The 18,161-nt window shown below is 38.6% G+C and overlaps 1 protein-coding gene across 1 annotated transcript in view; it reads left to right on the top strand.

Moving 5' to 3' along the window:
* LOC139731779 (uncharacterized) overlaps positions 1-18,161 on the top strand; it is a 70,208-nt gene that overhangs the window by 51,592 nt on the left and 455 nt on the right. The window contains exons 3-10 of the mRNA XM_071642656.1: positions 614-824; positions 8,819-9,034; positions 10,027-10,149; positions 10,910-11,116; positions 11,483-11,771; positions 16,283-16,448; positions 16,915-17,125; positions 17,739-17,922. Coding sequence (XP_071498757.1) covers positions 614-824; positions 8,819-9,034; positions 10,027-10,149; positions 10,910-11,116; positions 11,483-11,771; positions 16,283-16,448; positions 16,915-17,125; positions 17,739-17,922 — 1,607 coding nt within the window. The remainder of the gene's footprint in view (positions 1-613; positions 825-8,818; positions 9,035-10,026; positions 10,150-10,909; positions 11,117-11,482; positions 11,772-16,282; positions 16,449-16,914; positions 17,126-17,738; positions 17,923-18,161) is intronic.

Consider the following 18,161-nt stretch of genomic DNA (forward strand, 5'->3'; position numbering starts at 1 on the left):
TTCTTCACAACTAACATTTGCGCTCTTCATAGCTGACAATTATGAAATAGTAGCCCTTCAAAATACTTTTTTTTTTGATACGCACTGTAATGATAAAATGCATCTTTGGGTGAGTTCACGGTGACTTTTTTGTTTTGTTTTGTTTAAAGGGTATCCCCTGTTTGTATGTGAAAGCACACAAAGCTTATTATAGAGACAAAAACTAAAGAAAGAAGCTAATTTTTGTCTCCATCATTGTCTTTAACGCTACGTTCAAGAGAGTTTCAAATGCTTTATCAATGCTGATCTGTGTCATTACGTTTTCCTTCTGACTTTTGCCAATGTACTTGATTCAATCAAACAATATACTTTTCTCACTTATACAGTAGCTTTTAAACGTAAAAGGTCATTCAAGATTTTAAAAAAAAGTATTTGTCTAGTCCTCCCCTGTACATATTATATCAATATAAGGAATGGTAGTCGATACACTTCTTATATCCACTCAAAGCATAGTATCAGCCCTCAGTGTGCATGTTACAATAAAACATTCCTCCCTCATATATATATATATATATTGCTATCACTATGGTAACCATCTCTGTTTCATTATCTCCTGTTTCGCCCGTTCACGCAGAATGGCATAAGCGGGCCTTTCTGGTACGCGGCCGGGGCCAGCATCCCAATCTTGCTGTTCGCCTGCCTGTCAGTGCAGATGAAGACACGCGCGCCCGGCGCCAAAACTTTTCTGCAGGTCATCCAAGCCCGTTTCGGCAACCGCACCCATCTGGTCTTCTGCGCCTTCGCCATTCTCACCAACATCATCGTCACGGCAATGCTCATGCTAGGTGACTTTTCATAATCTCTCGTTCACTTACTCTTTATTCCGTCTGTCTGCCTGCCTTCCCCCCCCCCCACTCCCCCCCCCCCTCTCTCTCTCTCTCTCTCTCTCTCTCTCTCTCTCTCTCTCTTTCTGTCAAATGTCAAATAATAATGATAATAATAATAATAATAACAATAACAATAATAATAATGATAATAATAATAAGGTCTTATTTATCAAGGGTAGCCTCTTCAGTGTTGCCACTGCTCTACCAGAGGACCCTGCCATTATTATTACCATAGCTTTGCCAGGTACCCATTTATACACCTGGGTCGAGAAGGACATGGTGAGTAAAACATCTTGTCCAAGGATGTAAGCACTGGGCGGGATTCGAACTCGGGTCCTCCTATCGGGAGTCGGGAGTCTTATCCACCATGCCACAGCGCCCCAACGAAAAATGAAATGCTTCATGATATAAATCAAAATGATACCGATTTCGAACCGAAATGTTCTCAAATAGCTCCATCTCTCCTCCTTCACTTTGTTTCTATCTGTTGTTTCTCTTGTCTTTATACCTCCCCCCCCCCCCCTCTCTGGAATGGTACATCCTTTCTTATCCAGAGTTACCAGCAATATTTATGAGAAACGGAAATATTTCCCTTTGGCAATGTCAGACAATCGGCATCAAAAATTCTTCGACGCTCGATTTTTTTTTCTTTTACTTCTTCCTACCTAACCGATATTGTTTACGTCACTGGTCGTGGGTGTGCCTGTCCCTGTGTTATCAATTTGCTTTGTTCCTCTGCATCCCCGCTGGTCTGAGTAAAATATACCGATTAAATCAATTTCACTGAAACCCTTTGTGAAGTTAGTTGAAAGTTACCTTGTTATAGAACAAAGTCAACAGTAATACATCTCCTTCTGTTATATGTGTTTGAACAATACTATTATTTATCTCCCCCTCCCTTTCTCTGTCAGTTTCTCCAGTTTCCACTATCTAGATACCATAGGTATCATATCAGTATCCATATTAGCCGGCATTCCTTCTTACCATGCTTTGAATGATTATAGTCCATCAATTCGTATCTCGGTAGCATTTGTTGTTAGCTATAGGTTTTCCCATTCATTTTTATCTCACTTTCAAATTCGTCTTTCGTCATTCATTTTCAAACAAAGTCCATTCAATTTAGTCATTTGGCATACATTTTCGTCATTTACAGTTCAAATTCGGCAGTCTCACTCGCAGCACTCAAAACAGCAGGATCGATTTCGTCTTTTGTCAATCATTTTCGTTAAATTCTCATTCATATTCGTCTCATATCTCTATCCGGTGTGATTTCCCTGTCATTCATGTTTGGTTTTTTTTTTTCTGTAGCCGTTCACATTTTACATTCAGGAGTTAACATACACACAAGTGCCCCCCCCCACACACACACACACAGAACCACAGATACAGACACACACACAAGCAATCCGAGTACATACTGATACAAACAGACGTACCGTCTCGCATACGACAACATCTGGCTAATTTGAATAAAAAATTCCTGAATTTGTGTGAACAAAAACGAATTTGATCTTCACACTCTGCGATCCGTCAGCGGGAGGGATGAATTTGAATGACAATTGACGATTTTGAATGCTATGTTTCGAAAATGTTTGACGAAAAACGAATTACAATGACAATTGACGAAATTGAAGTTAGGATTTGCGTTCCACGTGCTTCTCGGGACGAAATTGATAATAAATCTTTGAAAACCTATATTACCTTTGATACAGTTTAACATTATCTCAGTTCATAATTTTGTTTCAGAGTTCGCAGCCTGTTTACGTCGTATATGCATTGTTTATAAATGGATATGATTACATATACACACACACACATGTAGTATATACATGTATTATATATATATATATATATATAGACTGTGAGAAGGGGTATCGACCATTTACAGTACCAGTGTGTGGCCTTCATTATTTGCATTCAGTGTGAAAAGAAGAGCCAGGTGGACGTAGCTAGGTCAACGTGTCTGTTTATTGCCGCCGAGCTTTCGGTCCCAAACGGACCTTCATCAGGGCTCTAACGATACAAAAATGACTCACTCGTATGGCTACACTAACAAATATATATTCATATATATATATACTAATATAAATCTAACTGGCGTGAGTCTATAATGACTGTGTAATCAATCAATCCGTAATTACAGCTGTATATAACATATTCCAATAATCATATACATAATCAATTGCATATTATTGAATACATTTCATATCACACTCGTGTTATTAATTGAGGTGAAGGTATATAACAAAGACACCAATTCAGTATCCTCATCTTATGTGTTGTGTGACAGACGACTGTAATAATATCAAACTAGACATTTTTATGTTGTCGACGATAATATAGCATGTGGCAGCATTGCAAGACGTAAGTGGCTATATAATACAGTACAACATCCACGCGTCATCTTCTGGCTATCGTATAATGAGGTAAATAATACTAATATACCACAACCATTCATATACATACAGTTGTATTATAACATATAACAGAATATTACATAAGGTACAGAATGTGAACGGTTCACATAATAAAAAAAGGATTTACCTTATTAATGGCGGATATAAAGGCTTGCGGCGGTGTCCGTGTGGGTTGAGTGTGTCTGTTCGTGTGTGTGTGTGTGTGTATGTGTAAGTTGGCGTATGGTTGCATATGCGCATCCCATTGTTGCGCATGTGCAGTTAATGGTCTGCTGGTTAAGGATCAACATTGATGCCGTTTGGCTGTAATGTTTTTAGTGTGGCTATCCAGTAGGATTCACGATTTAGAATCACAGGGCGGGTCTTCTTCTTGATTAGTTCAATGGCAGTGATTTGTAAGCAGTTCAGGCTGTGTTCTGGAGGTTGAAGTGCCTTGTGTATGGGAGGTGTTTTGATTGTGTGTTGAATGTTCGTATTTCTGAGCGAGTGTTGTTGAGTCGTGTGTAGAGTGTGGTTTCTGTTTTGCCAATGTATTGCTTCTTGCAGAGTGTACATGTCAGTAGATGGATGACCCAGGTTGATTTGCAATCGATGTAGTCTGTGATGGGGTATGTGCGATTTGTGGTGGTACTTGTGAATGAGTTTGTTTCTGTAATGTGTTTGTGTAGGATGCATTTGTTTGATTTGCATTTGTAGAAGCCAGAGCGAGGGTGGATGTCTGTGTGTTGGTGGTGTGTTTGTGTTTTCGGGTCTTTTGCATTAACTAAGATATCACGGAGTGATCTCGGTCGGCGGTATGAGATGAGAGGGGGTTCGGGGAAAGTTTTCTGAAGTGATGATGACGACTGTAGTGTTGAGAGGTGCCGTTGGATGATGCGTGGAATTTTTTCCGTGGCTCTGTTGTACGTGACTGTGAAGATTGGTCTTTGTGTTTTTCTACGTTTGTGGTAGGTGAGGAGTTCAGGTCTGGGTTTTTGTTTTGCTCTTGTTATGGCATCATCTACGGTCTGTGGGTCGTATTTGCGTCTTACGAAATGGCTGCGAAGTTCTTCGATATATATATATATATATATATATATATATATATATATATATATATATATATATATACATGATATTAGTGTGTGTGTGTGTGTGTGTGTGTGTGTGTGTGTGTGTTCACGTATTTCTCTCTCTCTCTGTGTTCAGATGCAGAGTACGTGGAGCAGTCATAAAGTGAACGCACAAATATAGATTCGTACTCCTCCAGTAAAATCTTTTTTTTGACAGTGACCAATATGGATTGATTGGGGGTTTTGGAAGCAATAATTGCAGAACTGTTTGTGTTGTCCGAACGTGACGCAAACATTTCCACATGCTATTTTGATAAAAGATAACGCAAGCACATTTTGCATATTCACATGATTATTGTTTTGTCTCATACTTGATGAGTCCACTTGGATAATAATAGGATGCTACCGAATTAGCCAATGACGTGGTTACATACCCAAGCTAAGCTTAATGGATCAGGGTGTGGTCGAGTATTAACCTGGCAACCTGCGGTAACAAAATGTTGTTATCACTCTCCTATGGTGACCAACAGACCTCTAGTAGTATTAATCTGTGTAAGTGCATCGCGACCTTGGCAGTAAAAGGGAAAAAAAGGGGGGGGGGGTCGGGGATGACAAAAACAATGCGACACCGTCAATCAAGGGCACCCTTATCCGGCAAACTATTTGTAATTAAGGATCTTGTTGCGAGGGACCTTTAGTAAGATGATGTTGATCCACATATTTCACAAGCACGTCTGCCTTAGCAGTAAGAAAGACAGAGTACGTGAGGAAATATACACCCTCCCCCTCCCCCCCCCCCCCCCATTTACACCTAACACTTAATAGCAGTGGTGGATCTGTGGAGATGTTGGCATGGACGGAGCACGCTTTTACTCGGTTGCAATATATTTCTTGACAGGATTCTATATGATTATCACGAGAGCACACAGAGACAGCAATGACCTCATTTTACAAAGATCAAACGCGTAATGATAATTATCTGATATCAGATTTTTTTAATCAAACCGCAATTAGCAAAATCACTGTGTTGACCTTGAGTAGGAACACTTGCGTCCATGCCACAATCTTAATGACCATTTATATGACCGATATTTTTTTCCTGGTGTTCGTGCATGTCTACAATTTACGTATATTGTATTCTATGATAGGTACATGATTATACATGATATATTCATTCTTTGTCCATTATATGATTTACTTTGGAAAATTGTTTGTTACGTTGTTATCTACTTTTGTCGTACTTTTACAAATGCAGGAATAAGATAAAATAAAAATCAAATCAAAATGAAAGAGAAATTGTGATAATCTGTAAACTGTTTTCTGTCTCATTATATCCCATACGTTCTAATCCTTGTCAACTGACATACTTGTTTGATTGTCTCGATCTTATTAATTTGATTTCCACATTTTCATCAAAAGGGATTACACACGGTTATATGAAACGTGTTTAGCCAAAGCACAAAAAAATTACAATCTCTAAAACATTGATGCATGTGTGTGCTTGTGTTTTAAAATCTTGTCCATGTAAATGTCAAAAAGTCCGTAACTACTCGTTATAGGTACAGAACGGTGGACACGGTACTAAATTCTATGTGAAGAATTCGTGATCAGAAAGTATAATGTGAATGTGCACCCAGTGGAAGTTACAGCTAAACTGATTAAGGGGTCTAAATGATAGAGCGGGCGGATAGACCAAACAACACTAATGCAATCACATTCTGGTTTGTTAAAAGCGAGACTGATAGATTTTGTTTGGGATTTTGAGGTGTATGTGTTTGTTGATTGCCGCTATATCATGCCCAAGAGATATATGCTTATTTTACTAAGACAAACAGCCTTTAGATTAGGATCTACTTGCAAGGATAAAGTAACCCTGTGTGAACCTTGCCATGACTAATCGCGTGTTTTGATAAGGACGGATGGTGAAGATGGGAAAAATACCGTTTACAAGTCTACATTTAATATACATTTGCAGGCAGCGTCGAAATTGCTGTTATTGGACTAAACTTTTATTCATTTATCTGTATACAACTACTTCACACGACCTAGAGTAAACTTCGGCAGAAGGCTGCACGTCCTTTCACAACAAGATACCGAGAAGTTTGCCACGAATTAGTATGAAAGGCTTCTCAGAAAGAACTCAATATATATTCCAGTACTACATGCATTCAATACAAATTCATTACGTCAATTTTGATGAAAGTATAATAATTATATATGTGCATATATATATATATATATATATATATATATACCTATAAACTCTTGCACTTTTTTCCAAATAAAAGGAGGAACAATAAGAGGAAAAATAATTTCAAATCTACCCACCGCTTTCTCTGTCCTAATATCTCACATATATATATATATATATATATATATATATATATATATATATAAAATGAAGAAAGAAACTGGTAATGCATTTTCGGCCAATAAAGCATGAGTTTATTCGACTCAAATTTTCGGCGTCCTACGCCTTCTTCAAGAATCTTGACAGTCCTGAAGAAGGCGTAGGACGCCAAAAATTTGAGTCGAATAAACTCACGCTTTATTGGCCGAAAATGCATAATGCATTACCAGTTTGTTTCTTCATTTCTTCGAGGAGCCAGTACGTGAAATCTCAACATATATATATATATATATATATATATATATATATATATATATGTATAATTATATATATATATATATATATATATATATATATATATATGATTATATATATATATATATATATATATAATTATATATATATATATATATATATATATATCGGTGTATATAAATGAATAGATAAGCATACTTATACATAAATACAGTTTTCAGGAATTCTAATAAAGTGTCTCCCACTTTGATCATGCAAGGTGAAAGTAACTATACTGGAATATGCTTTATTCATTACCCTGATTACTTTATCGTATGTAGTGCGTAAAAGCTTTTCAGGCGCTTTGATAGAGAATCCTTGGTAACTGGGATACAGAGATTAATATCTTCAACCTGATGTGCTCTGTAACTTCTATGTTATTTCTGTGTATTGTGCTATTGTTGTTGTTGTCGTCGTTATGTTGTTTTTTTTGTGGCCGATTGCATATCTTCCTTTCCGTTCAATTTTCCTGGCACACCAGCATCATTATATCAATGAGTAAAATGTACAATAGTATATAGAAGAATTTAAAATGAATATATTGATATAACAAATTGGTGCTGTTGTTGTTTTGTTCCAGAGTTCCACGTCTTACAAGCGTGGCTTTTTAGTGGAACACTGTTTTCCATCATTGTGATTATTTACTATTTTTGTTGCCATGACAAAGTGCATTGTTTCTTTTTTACGACATCATTCGTGTATAATATAATTTATATTGTATTGAAAAAAATCCTTTATCAGACGAGTGTAAGAGAAATGAAAAAGAATTGTATCACTTTGGATTATGTCAACTTTTTCTTTTCTTTTCTTTGTGATGATGGAAATAAATAAACTATTGAATTGAATTGAATAGGCGTTATGTTTAGTCTGTATGATGAGAGTTGTTGTTGTTTTTTTGTCAAAAACGATTCCCCAGTAATACTCTTCAAACAACCAGATTGCCCATGTATTTATTTAAGTTACAAGTATGTTTTGTCTTAGTTATTGTAAAAAAAAATGATCTGCATTAATTTCATTTAAATATGCAAAAGTCACATTGAACTAAATTTTTTTTTATATGCAAATGTCACTTGTATTTTATTCTATTGTCGGAAATGAAATTAAATTAAATGAATGAAATAAACAACTACGGTGATGATGGTGATTGAAGTGAAAAAATAGTAATCATTATTAACCTCTATTGTCATCAATATAACCGTCAAATCATATTTCTTTCTGTTGCCATCATTGGAAAAATGAAAATACTCCTCACCTACATAAAAGTATAAATAACATACTGAAAAAGAAAATGACACGGATGTTATAATTGTTTTAAAAAATAGACAAGATCTGCTGTTTGCTTGTTTGTGTGGGAATTCATTCTACGGGTGCACGTCACGAGCTAGACACCCACGAATGATACATTCCACGAGTTATACAGCTCACGAGTCACACAGCCCTCGGCTAGATAGTAAGTGCGCAGGGCTCACGAGCTCAAACACGAAGTAAAATACTCCCATCACGAGCTATACAGTCCACGAGCTATGCGTTAGCCCTTCTCTGCCCTGTGTCTAACTCGTGGGCCTGTTTATACAAGATGTCTTGCTCGTGGACCGTATGACTCGTGAGTGTATAGGTCGTGGACCTTTTTTCAATGTCCCGCTCGTGGGGTGACCCCAATTTTACGTGGCCAACAAAGAATCACTTAAACGCTTATAAACAGACTACTGTGGGTCTGACGCCATTAAGTGCCCCTCTATAGAACAAATTTGTATTTCATTTCAAGTAAGAAAGTCTGAATGAGTCCTCTATACATCCTCTGTGAAAATTTAACTTCAATCATCTTCTTTCATCCCGCAGGAGGATGCGCTGTGCTAAGCTCGCTGGTGAAAGAACTTTCGCTGGAGATGTCGGCGATGTGTCTCGCGGCGATCATCGGGGCGAGCACGAGTATCGGCGGGCTCGGAGCCACCTTCTACCTCTCCTACTTCAACACCAGCATCATCTTCATCATCATGATCGTCTTCCTCCTCATCACCTTCAACGGTGTCGGGGGCCAGAGCGACTCCCCGCTTGGTAAACAGCCATTTTGTATAAACACGATTGAGAGCACTACGTGAGACACTCACTCCAAACGATGGAACAATGCCTGATATGAATACGTGCTTTTTTTTTTACTTTCAAATTACACTCAGTGGGCTGCAATTACAGTCTTTGAGCGAGTTGTGTGTGAATACTGAAAGACAGAGTAACAGGGCATTCTTGTTTACCAGTGTGAAAACTAGAACAGCAAATTTGATTTATTTATGATTGAGGGGGTAAATCCCTTTACTTATGTCTAACCACGATCGAAAGCCTTAATTCGGTCTTCTCAACCCAATTTTGTCCCTTTATTCTGATGTTTTGGAAATTCGGTTAGATTACTCGGCCGTATGCTAAATACTTGCTCATTTGCTTGCATTTGGGAGTATAATTATACAAATACATGCGTACGCACACGTGCTTCAATTAACACCATACAAGACGGGAAAATACCCCCCCCCCCCCTTAACATACACACGCAATAGCAACAGCATAAAAGCACAAGGACGGAATGGTGCGAGGGCAAACTGCTGCTCCCTTTTTTCTCTCTCCCTCCCCCTCTCTCTAAACGTACCACTCATCGCTTCTCTTTCATTCCCCAAAGTCTTTTTCAAGGATCAATGCGCATGGTGAAACAGGAAAATGTTCTGCGTGATGTACACACCATAGAATGTGTCACATATATGAACATTATTCATACAGGATAAAACGATCAGTTAACTGTTCTACATCGAAGTCATCTATGAACAATGCAAAAACACAAACACACAGACACACACACACACACACCACAGACGACAAATTATGTCATACTTGTTCAAAAAATTAATGTCTCTCTGCAATATTTGTTCTTTCTATTTTGTTTTCTTTCTCGTCCTTCCATCTTTCTCTCTTTTTCCTCTGCTTTTTTTTTTTGCGGTTTGTGTTGGTGTTATTTCTCTCTCTCTCTATTTCTATGTTTGTTTGCTTTTTTTCTCTCTCGACAGGGACAACTGATGCAGTTTACGATTTACTAAACTGTACTGTGGGACCACAGGCGAATCTTGGCAGGAGTTACCTAACATTCAATTCCCCACAAGGAATCATGTTTGGCGTCATTAACTTGGTCGGTGAGTTATATCATGACTCTATAATTCATGCGGCTTGGAATCGATTTATGGGGGGGGGGGGGGGGACCCACAACAACGCTTTCATCCAGATACGGAAACGTCTGTATATAGGCTTCATGGCAAGATTGAAGATTTCTCTGGTGTCTGCGATACAATACCATAACTGGTGCTGTGGCGTACACTGATTCTCATCATGCATGTGCTGACTATTAATTTTAGACAAAACATGACAAATTAAGATTCTACACTGATTTCAATTTTGAGAACAATATACCGTATCGTCAGAGAAGTGCCAGATATATCAATGAAAAATTCTTATCAAAATGGCTAGACTCAACTTGATGTGAGTTGCAAATTTGTTTGGGGTTTTTTGAAAAGCAATACATCAGTGATTTTGATTAGGTTCGTATCATGTGATGAATAGCTAAACACTTTTGTCAATCACTGTACTCGGTGAAAAGAAAATGATAAGAATCTCGTCTTGTCCTTTAAATGTGTTTTCTTTTTATCAATATGTATTCAATATCCAATAACTGAATTGTACGTATACTCGTAGGGCCCACTACTCACAGCATTTTGTGTACACTATGCATTTCATGTTTGTTTTGTTTTGTTTTGTTTTTTTATTTGGGGGTGGGTGCCATGGGTTGTTTTTTGTTTGTTTGTTTGTTGTTGTTTTTTAACTTCGCAACCCCTAGAAAATCCATACTTTAACACGTTTAATCTCATCACTGAAATTTCCAATCGAATCCATCGCTAGGAAATTTCGGCACGGTGTTCGTGGACCAGTCGTATTGGCAGAGCAGCGTGGCGGCCAAGCCTCGGGAAGGCATGTGGGGTTTCCTGCTCGGCGGGCTGGTCTGGTTCTCCATCCCGTTCACCTTCGCCTCGACCATGGGTCTGAGCTACCTCTCCCTCAACACCCACTACGGGACGGAGCTTCTCTCGCCGTCAGAAATCGCGGAAGGTTGGTATCACACATTCCATCAACTTGATACTGACATATGTTAAGGGTAGCAATTATTCCCCCTGCTTTCTGAAAGCGGTTAGTCAAGCCTAGTCCTCTTTCATTATGGTAGAAAAATGATTTTTTTTTGGTGGAATTCCCTGTATATTTTCTGTATATTGTTGTCCACACATGACGCCATAACTTCTAGTAGTCTCCTCATCCAGCGGTTCCAGCACCAAAACTTTGAAAATTCATAAACATAACTTGTCCGATTTTCCTCAAACTTTCACTGATGTGTTCTACTAATGTTGCTGCTTTCACTCAATCCACATTTCTCTTTGGGTTTTGGTTTCCTCTTAAAAAATGTAAAATTCGTCATTACAGGTCTTGTCTCGCCGAGAGTTGCCCACGAGTTGCTCGGGACGAGCGGCGAGATCCTCATGGTGATCCTCATCCTCATGGCTGTCACGACCACGGGGTCGGCGGAGGTCATGGCGATCACGTCCATCCTCGTCTACGACTGCTACCAGATCCACCTGAAGCCGTTCCGGCGGATGACCGACAGCAACGCCTGCATCCTGTGCGGCAAGTCCCGCGGGAGGATGGCGTCGCTGAGGGACCAATGTGACTGCCAGAGCATGACCAACTGTGGCAGCTGTCACGCGGACGATAGGTGAGTGACTACCCATGGTGGGTGTTTCACAAAGAATTTAAGTCGATCTTAAATTTTAAGATCAACTTAAAATCATGGCAGGCTGTGTGTGACTTCAATAAAATTCTAACTTTCATAATAATAACAATGAACATTTTGGAGATTTTCTTTCAAACAGGCATTAATTAACAAAATGCAATGACGGACAACAGATTTTTAATGTAAATTTTGATAACAATTTGAAGCGGATTCTGAAAACATTAAACAAAACTGAAAAGAGAAATAAACGGTGTACCATGATTTTAAGTCGATCTTAACATTTAAGTTCGACTTATTAAGATTCTTCGTGAAACACCACCCCCCCCCCCCCCCCGTCCCAGATCTCTCTATGACGTATCTGGATACCTTATTGACCCATTCACGCTGTACAAACAAGTGAAACCGCCGCGCCGCCATGTTACCGGGCACACTGTATGGGTACTTGCACGCATTTTCCAGCAGAAACCGATCACGTGACGTCGTACTCGATCCGTTCGCAATAATCATTATTGTATCTGCGATGTGCGTGGTAAGATGGCGACGCGGTGGCTTCAAAGCGATTGGCCTATATGAGAAATCTGGATACATTTACTTCCCATAAACATGATAAAGATCAGTGTTGAGTACATGGCGCCATCTTAAACAAAATGGCAGCTCATTGTTAATGCCATGCTGTGTGTGTGTTTATTTGTGCGTGTGGTATCATGCCTGTTTACAAGCATGTGTGTTCATACGTGAAGATATTTCTAAATGCATTTCTCATTCGCGACTCTTTTCTTGTATTTACTTATATATTTGTAATTATGTGCTTCTTCCAAAATTCTAAATTCATCAACACATGTATACACAATCATACGTATTATGTATGTTCATGTATTTTGAGTGATCTATTTGAAAGCAAAAGAACATCTAAAATAAGATAGAGGGTGTATAAAATGAAACACGGAATGCATATCTGCGATACATTATTTAAAAACAGAATGTGGTATCTTTACAAGACTATGAATGGATTACTAGTAAATTTGAAGAATGTGTATATCCATGAATCTCATTTCTATCATATACAATTTTTCTGTATCACTTTCCATATCATCCATGCATATAAAATTCCTTGTTATCATGGCTTTCACGCTCCATCTATTCTAAATCATCGTATTTTATGTCCCTTTTCAGCGTACTACTTCAATCAAAGCCAACAATTTATGCATCCATTATACACATACAAAATATACGTTATGGTGGTGTATATACAATAGGTCATGTATGTTATGTATGCATGCATGTTATGAATATGTGAGTATTCAATTTCAATTTCAATTTATCTTCGCACTTCCCGTATATCAAAAATACATCAAAAGTAACAGCACAAGTTCTTTTTTATTTACCTTGTCAACAATATACAAAAAATACATATGATTTATGATGATAACACAATAATTATAATGATAACTGGTCGAAATCGAAGTGGGGTTGTACAAAGGGAAGTATATATGATGGAAACTACATGAAAGCAAGCTTGTTTGGCTGTAATACCCGGATAGTCAGTGTTTGTGAAAACGAAACGAAGAACGTTTCTTTTTCACAAGAAAAAGCAAGTACAGACCAGGTGATTTAATGGTACTAAATAAGGGAAGTGGGGTATGCCTGTATGATTAAGAAATAAAAGAAAAAGAAAACTATACTAACATGAAAACCATAATTGTGACCAAGCTATCATTTGTTTCCAAAATAAATACTGTAGAACATGGTTTACATATAAGGCCTACTTGAATATACACTTAACTGTTATTGCATTAAAACTATCACAAATTGATGTTCAGCAGAGCACAAAAAGTGACCTATACGGCTACGAAGTCATTTTGTTGCCTGCCGTCAAGCTTTGGGTAGAAAGTGAGAAAGAGGTAGAGAGAAAGAGACGAAATAGAGAGCGGAGTTGCTAGTTGCGGATTCAGAGAGCGTGACAGCAATTCAATTCAATTCAATTCAATTCAATTCAATTCAATTCAATTCAGTTCAGTTCAGTTCAAATTTTATTTAATTTTTCGAAAAGGGTATGGACATTTCACTTTCTTTGGTAACAGAGAATAAGGTTTAATATTAAAGCAAAACAAATGATAGGTATGTAATACATATTAAGAGATAGGAGGCTTAAAGAAAAAAGAGATAAGAATCAGAGTACTTGACAATGTACTTGATGAATCACCCCAATGCGTGCTGTACAAACCATGCTTGTCACCATGCAGTGGTTGTCATTTAATGGCATCATCCGTTTTAGTCACACATCGTGTTATGGTGGAACGCCGACAGGGCATGGTGTCGCAGACACTTTCACATCGTCAAGAATCGTAGTCTTTTATTCGTTGTTTTTTTTTTAATTCCTCAAAAAGCTCCGGTGCATGATTGATGGTTATTGCTATTGCTGTGTTTGTTTTCCTGTTTTTGCTTTTGTTTAAAGTCTGGTTGGTGCTACTGTCAATTGAACGGTATCGAAGCATATGAATACAGTCGTGGCGCTAGGCCTACCTCAAACACCAGATGATAATCATCTAATGCGTAATCAGCAGAGGGTAACGACCTTTTTTGACCGCACAAAATGAAACTATAGCTAATCAACTTTTCTGTACGTCACATTAAGGGTTATGGAATCTCATGAGGAATTGCGGTTTTTCGTCGCTCTTGAAGTGCTATTTGAGCCGTAATTCATTCCGCGAAATTATGTTGATTAAAATGGAATGTTTTACAGCATCGCTAAATCATATTTCTCCATTCCAACTTGGGTAGGAAATAAGAAAGTGCTTCAGTAGGCTAATACTGGTGAGAATTTTACATTGCAGTAATTGTGTCTATTAATATAACGAGATATCTGCATGATGGTATTATGATCATAATGATTATGCGGTCACCAGCAACGTAAGATGCATGACACAATGAAAAATATCGAAAACAACAGGGATTTTTGTTTTATTTTGTTTTGTTTCGTTTTAGAGAATAGTAGGGGGAAACAATATCTATGTGCACACGTTAATAGAAATGACAAAGAGAAATGCCCCTTTTGGCTGTTACTTGTTACTTGCTGTATGTACGCCACAACCAAAAAGGAAGAAGAAGAAATTCCGACCTTTCCATTCGCCCAGATGTGAAAAAAAAAATCAACATAAGACGTCAGTACAGGAGGCACCACAAAGTGCATGCCGTACACGCTTATGAATGATGCGGTTGGCATGGAAATTTGTTTCGATTATGTCACCCCGATCCCCATATACATCAATGGGCGGCGATGTTCGCGTGATGATAGGGTGGCACATTGATGCATCAAATTTTAGTCCGACGCCATACATGCTTGACATCCTGCCCAGAAATTACACGGTTGTTTGGGCAATGTGCGCGCCCGAGACGTGAGATACGCATTTTACAATCTTTCCACCCACGATGAATTACTGGGTAAGGGAACAGGATGTACATTTTCTAGTAAAAAAAAAAAAGAAGGAGAAATTGTTGAGGGAATACAAAACAAGAGTTCGTGTCACCTTGATCGTACATGACTCTGTCAGGACCCTTTTTTTCCCCTTAACGTGTGTGTTTGCACTCTTGGTGAGAATCATAACTAGTCATAATGCTATGACGAAGAACAATACCAACATTGATTACGCTGAGCGTTCTATGCAAGCACGTCTGAGTCATTCGCGCGCCATTTCTGATCATTATATGTTTTATGACTTTGTTCGCAATGTGCACATGACGCTTGGCATCGTCATTATAATACCAAATGTCAACGAGGCACTTCATCTCTTCATTTCAATTTCAATTTATTTCATACTTCTTCGAAATAAATATTACATCAAAAATTCTTACTACCTTGTCAACAATCACACACACAAAAAAAAAATACATACATTGTAATAACACAGCAATTGTAATGATAACCCTTTTGTGACGATCAACCAAGCCTCGGTGCGTGAACTGCCATCATATTACATCGTTGCATTATTGCATTACACGCTAAATATTTCTCATTGCACCATTTGAGAAGGGAGGCGTACAGAGGAAAGTTATTTCAACAGACTGAAGCAATTAGAATACCGGAAGACCTTCGACCTTCTTTTCAGTATTTTCTTTTTCACGCATTAGCGATACTTTTCTTCCCTTTCAGGGCTATGACCCCTGTTGCCATAACAGCCGTAATATAATCATAATAATCAATCAAATTTACAAAAGCATAATCAGGGAGATGGAGACAATTATCATAATGGAGTTTCAATGCTATGGTTATTGACTGTAGATAAATTATGCATCATGTTTGCATGTAGTGCTAGGCTATAAACCAGATAATAGCCTTCTTGAAAAAGAAAGGGAAAGGAAAAAAGGGACGAGGTTACAGTGGGGGAAAGTGCCTCCTTTCATCCCCCCACCCCCCCCCCCCACGCACGCAACAAAGTACGGAAGAATGAATATGTCATTAATATTTTTTCACGCACACATTCTCGATGACGCAGGGCTCGAGCAGAGCAGACAAAGAGGGCGCTAAAACCCAACTTCAAATGTCCCACCCACGGCACCTACCGGACCTACCTGGAGCTGCTCTTGGACAAGAGGGACTGGGGCTTGGTCTGGGTCTCGATCTCATTCGTGCCTCTCACTCTCATATTCGACTACCTGCAGGTATACGTACAAGAGTTATTATCATTTATAAAGAGGAAAAGAAATAATGGACAGATTCAGACCTGCATTGTACAACCGTTTCTAATTTTATTAATGCTGTTAGAAATCTACTGTAGGTGCACAACACTGAACATATCGTAGCCATAAAGACTGTCTCTCTGATAGATATTAGTAACGTCGTATATAACACAACTAGACCCCCATGGAAGACCAGTTAGTTCAACTGAGTATGGGCTATCCAGCCATCATGTCAGATGGAAAATGAGACAAACAAACAATCATTAGTTGACAAGCATCGTACTCGAAAATGAATTTCTTTTTCAGTTCGTTTTTTTTTTAATAGGACCTATTTTGGCCAAGGATGTGCATGCCTACCTTAGCATACGACTAGTCGCCCTGAACTTTTTGTAAAACTTGTAGTACCTTTTAACTCACAATATTTCTGGGCTGTCTCTCTTGTGTAAAGCTGAATCTGAACGTGGTGTATAACTTCATGGGTATCCTGATCGGTTCGTCCGTCGTGCCCATTGTGCTGAGTATGTTTTGGACCAGACTGACAGGCGTGGCTATGATGACGGGCGCCATCACTGGTGTAATATGCGGTCTGATCACGTGGTTCGTCGCCTCGTCAGTGCTCAATAGGGGCGTGTCGTTCGCCACGTTCCTGGACAGTTCATGTAAGTCATTCAAAAGCCCCGTTCGCTGCTTATATACCAATCTCACGTGTATGACCGTTGGTACGTTGTTATGACACTTTAATCAACGCGTTATTCCCCACTTTCATAAAGTCAAGATTTGATTCAATTCCGGAAAGCTTTTATTACTTGCGTTTAATGGCTATTGCGTTAGCTAACTTTGAAGGAGTTAATTTCCTGTCACCATTGCGGGTCATGTTTTGTCATTTATGTTGGATCATGGATATCGATGGTTAAATACCAACTTTTCATCCCCAGTAAGTACTGAGAGCCTATGACCCTCATGATCTGTGCGTCAGAACTTTTGCATGCACACACACACACACACACACACACATACACACATATACAAAGTAATAATGATAACGGTAGTCGAGATGCACACTTTCAAATGACAAGAGAGATAGAAAATGACAAGAGAGATATTTCAATCTTCTTCAGAAAATTGAATCTCTCATGCACTGGTATTGGAGTTTGGCATGAAAATGAGATATCGTACATCTATAAATATCTCCACGGATAGTTATTGTCATTTCTTCTTATTCTTTCCCACCCTCCTCCCCCTTTCTCTTCTGTCTCATCTTGACGTGGGTAGGGGAGTATTTCTCGGTGAGTATGCTAATTGGAAACCTCGGGTCGATCTTTTCGGGCGCCCTACTCTGCATCTTCATCAGTCTCGTCACCAACAGGAATATCTCCGAAGAGCAGAAGGCCGAGATCTGGGAGAAGACACGCGATATCGACAACCCACTCTCCCCGTGGCCCGAACTATATGTCAAGTAAGAAAGAACGCGCAATTTCACTTTGCGAACCCCCTCCCCACATTCATTTTACTGATATGTTGATGTTAACATTTGTTTTCCTGGGCACAATATAATTGCTGTTTGTAGGCATATCATTTCTGTATAACATGGGAATTCAGGTCGTTACAAGTGTCGAAACAGGAGTATTCCATGCAACAACAAGACACATCGTCAGGGGAAAAAAAGACAAAGAGATATACCAGTAGGAAAAGTAG

The sequence above is a fragment of the Diadema antillarum genome, unplaced genomic scaffold, assembly GCF_040938485.1.
Source record: "Diadema antillarum isolate AM-2024a unplaced genomic scaffold, OU_Dant_1.0 seq00000384_RagTag, whole genome shotgun sequence".
Lineage (NCBI taxonomy): Eukaryota > Metazoa > Echinodermata > Echinoidea > Diadematoida > Diadematidae > Diadema > Diadema antillarum.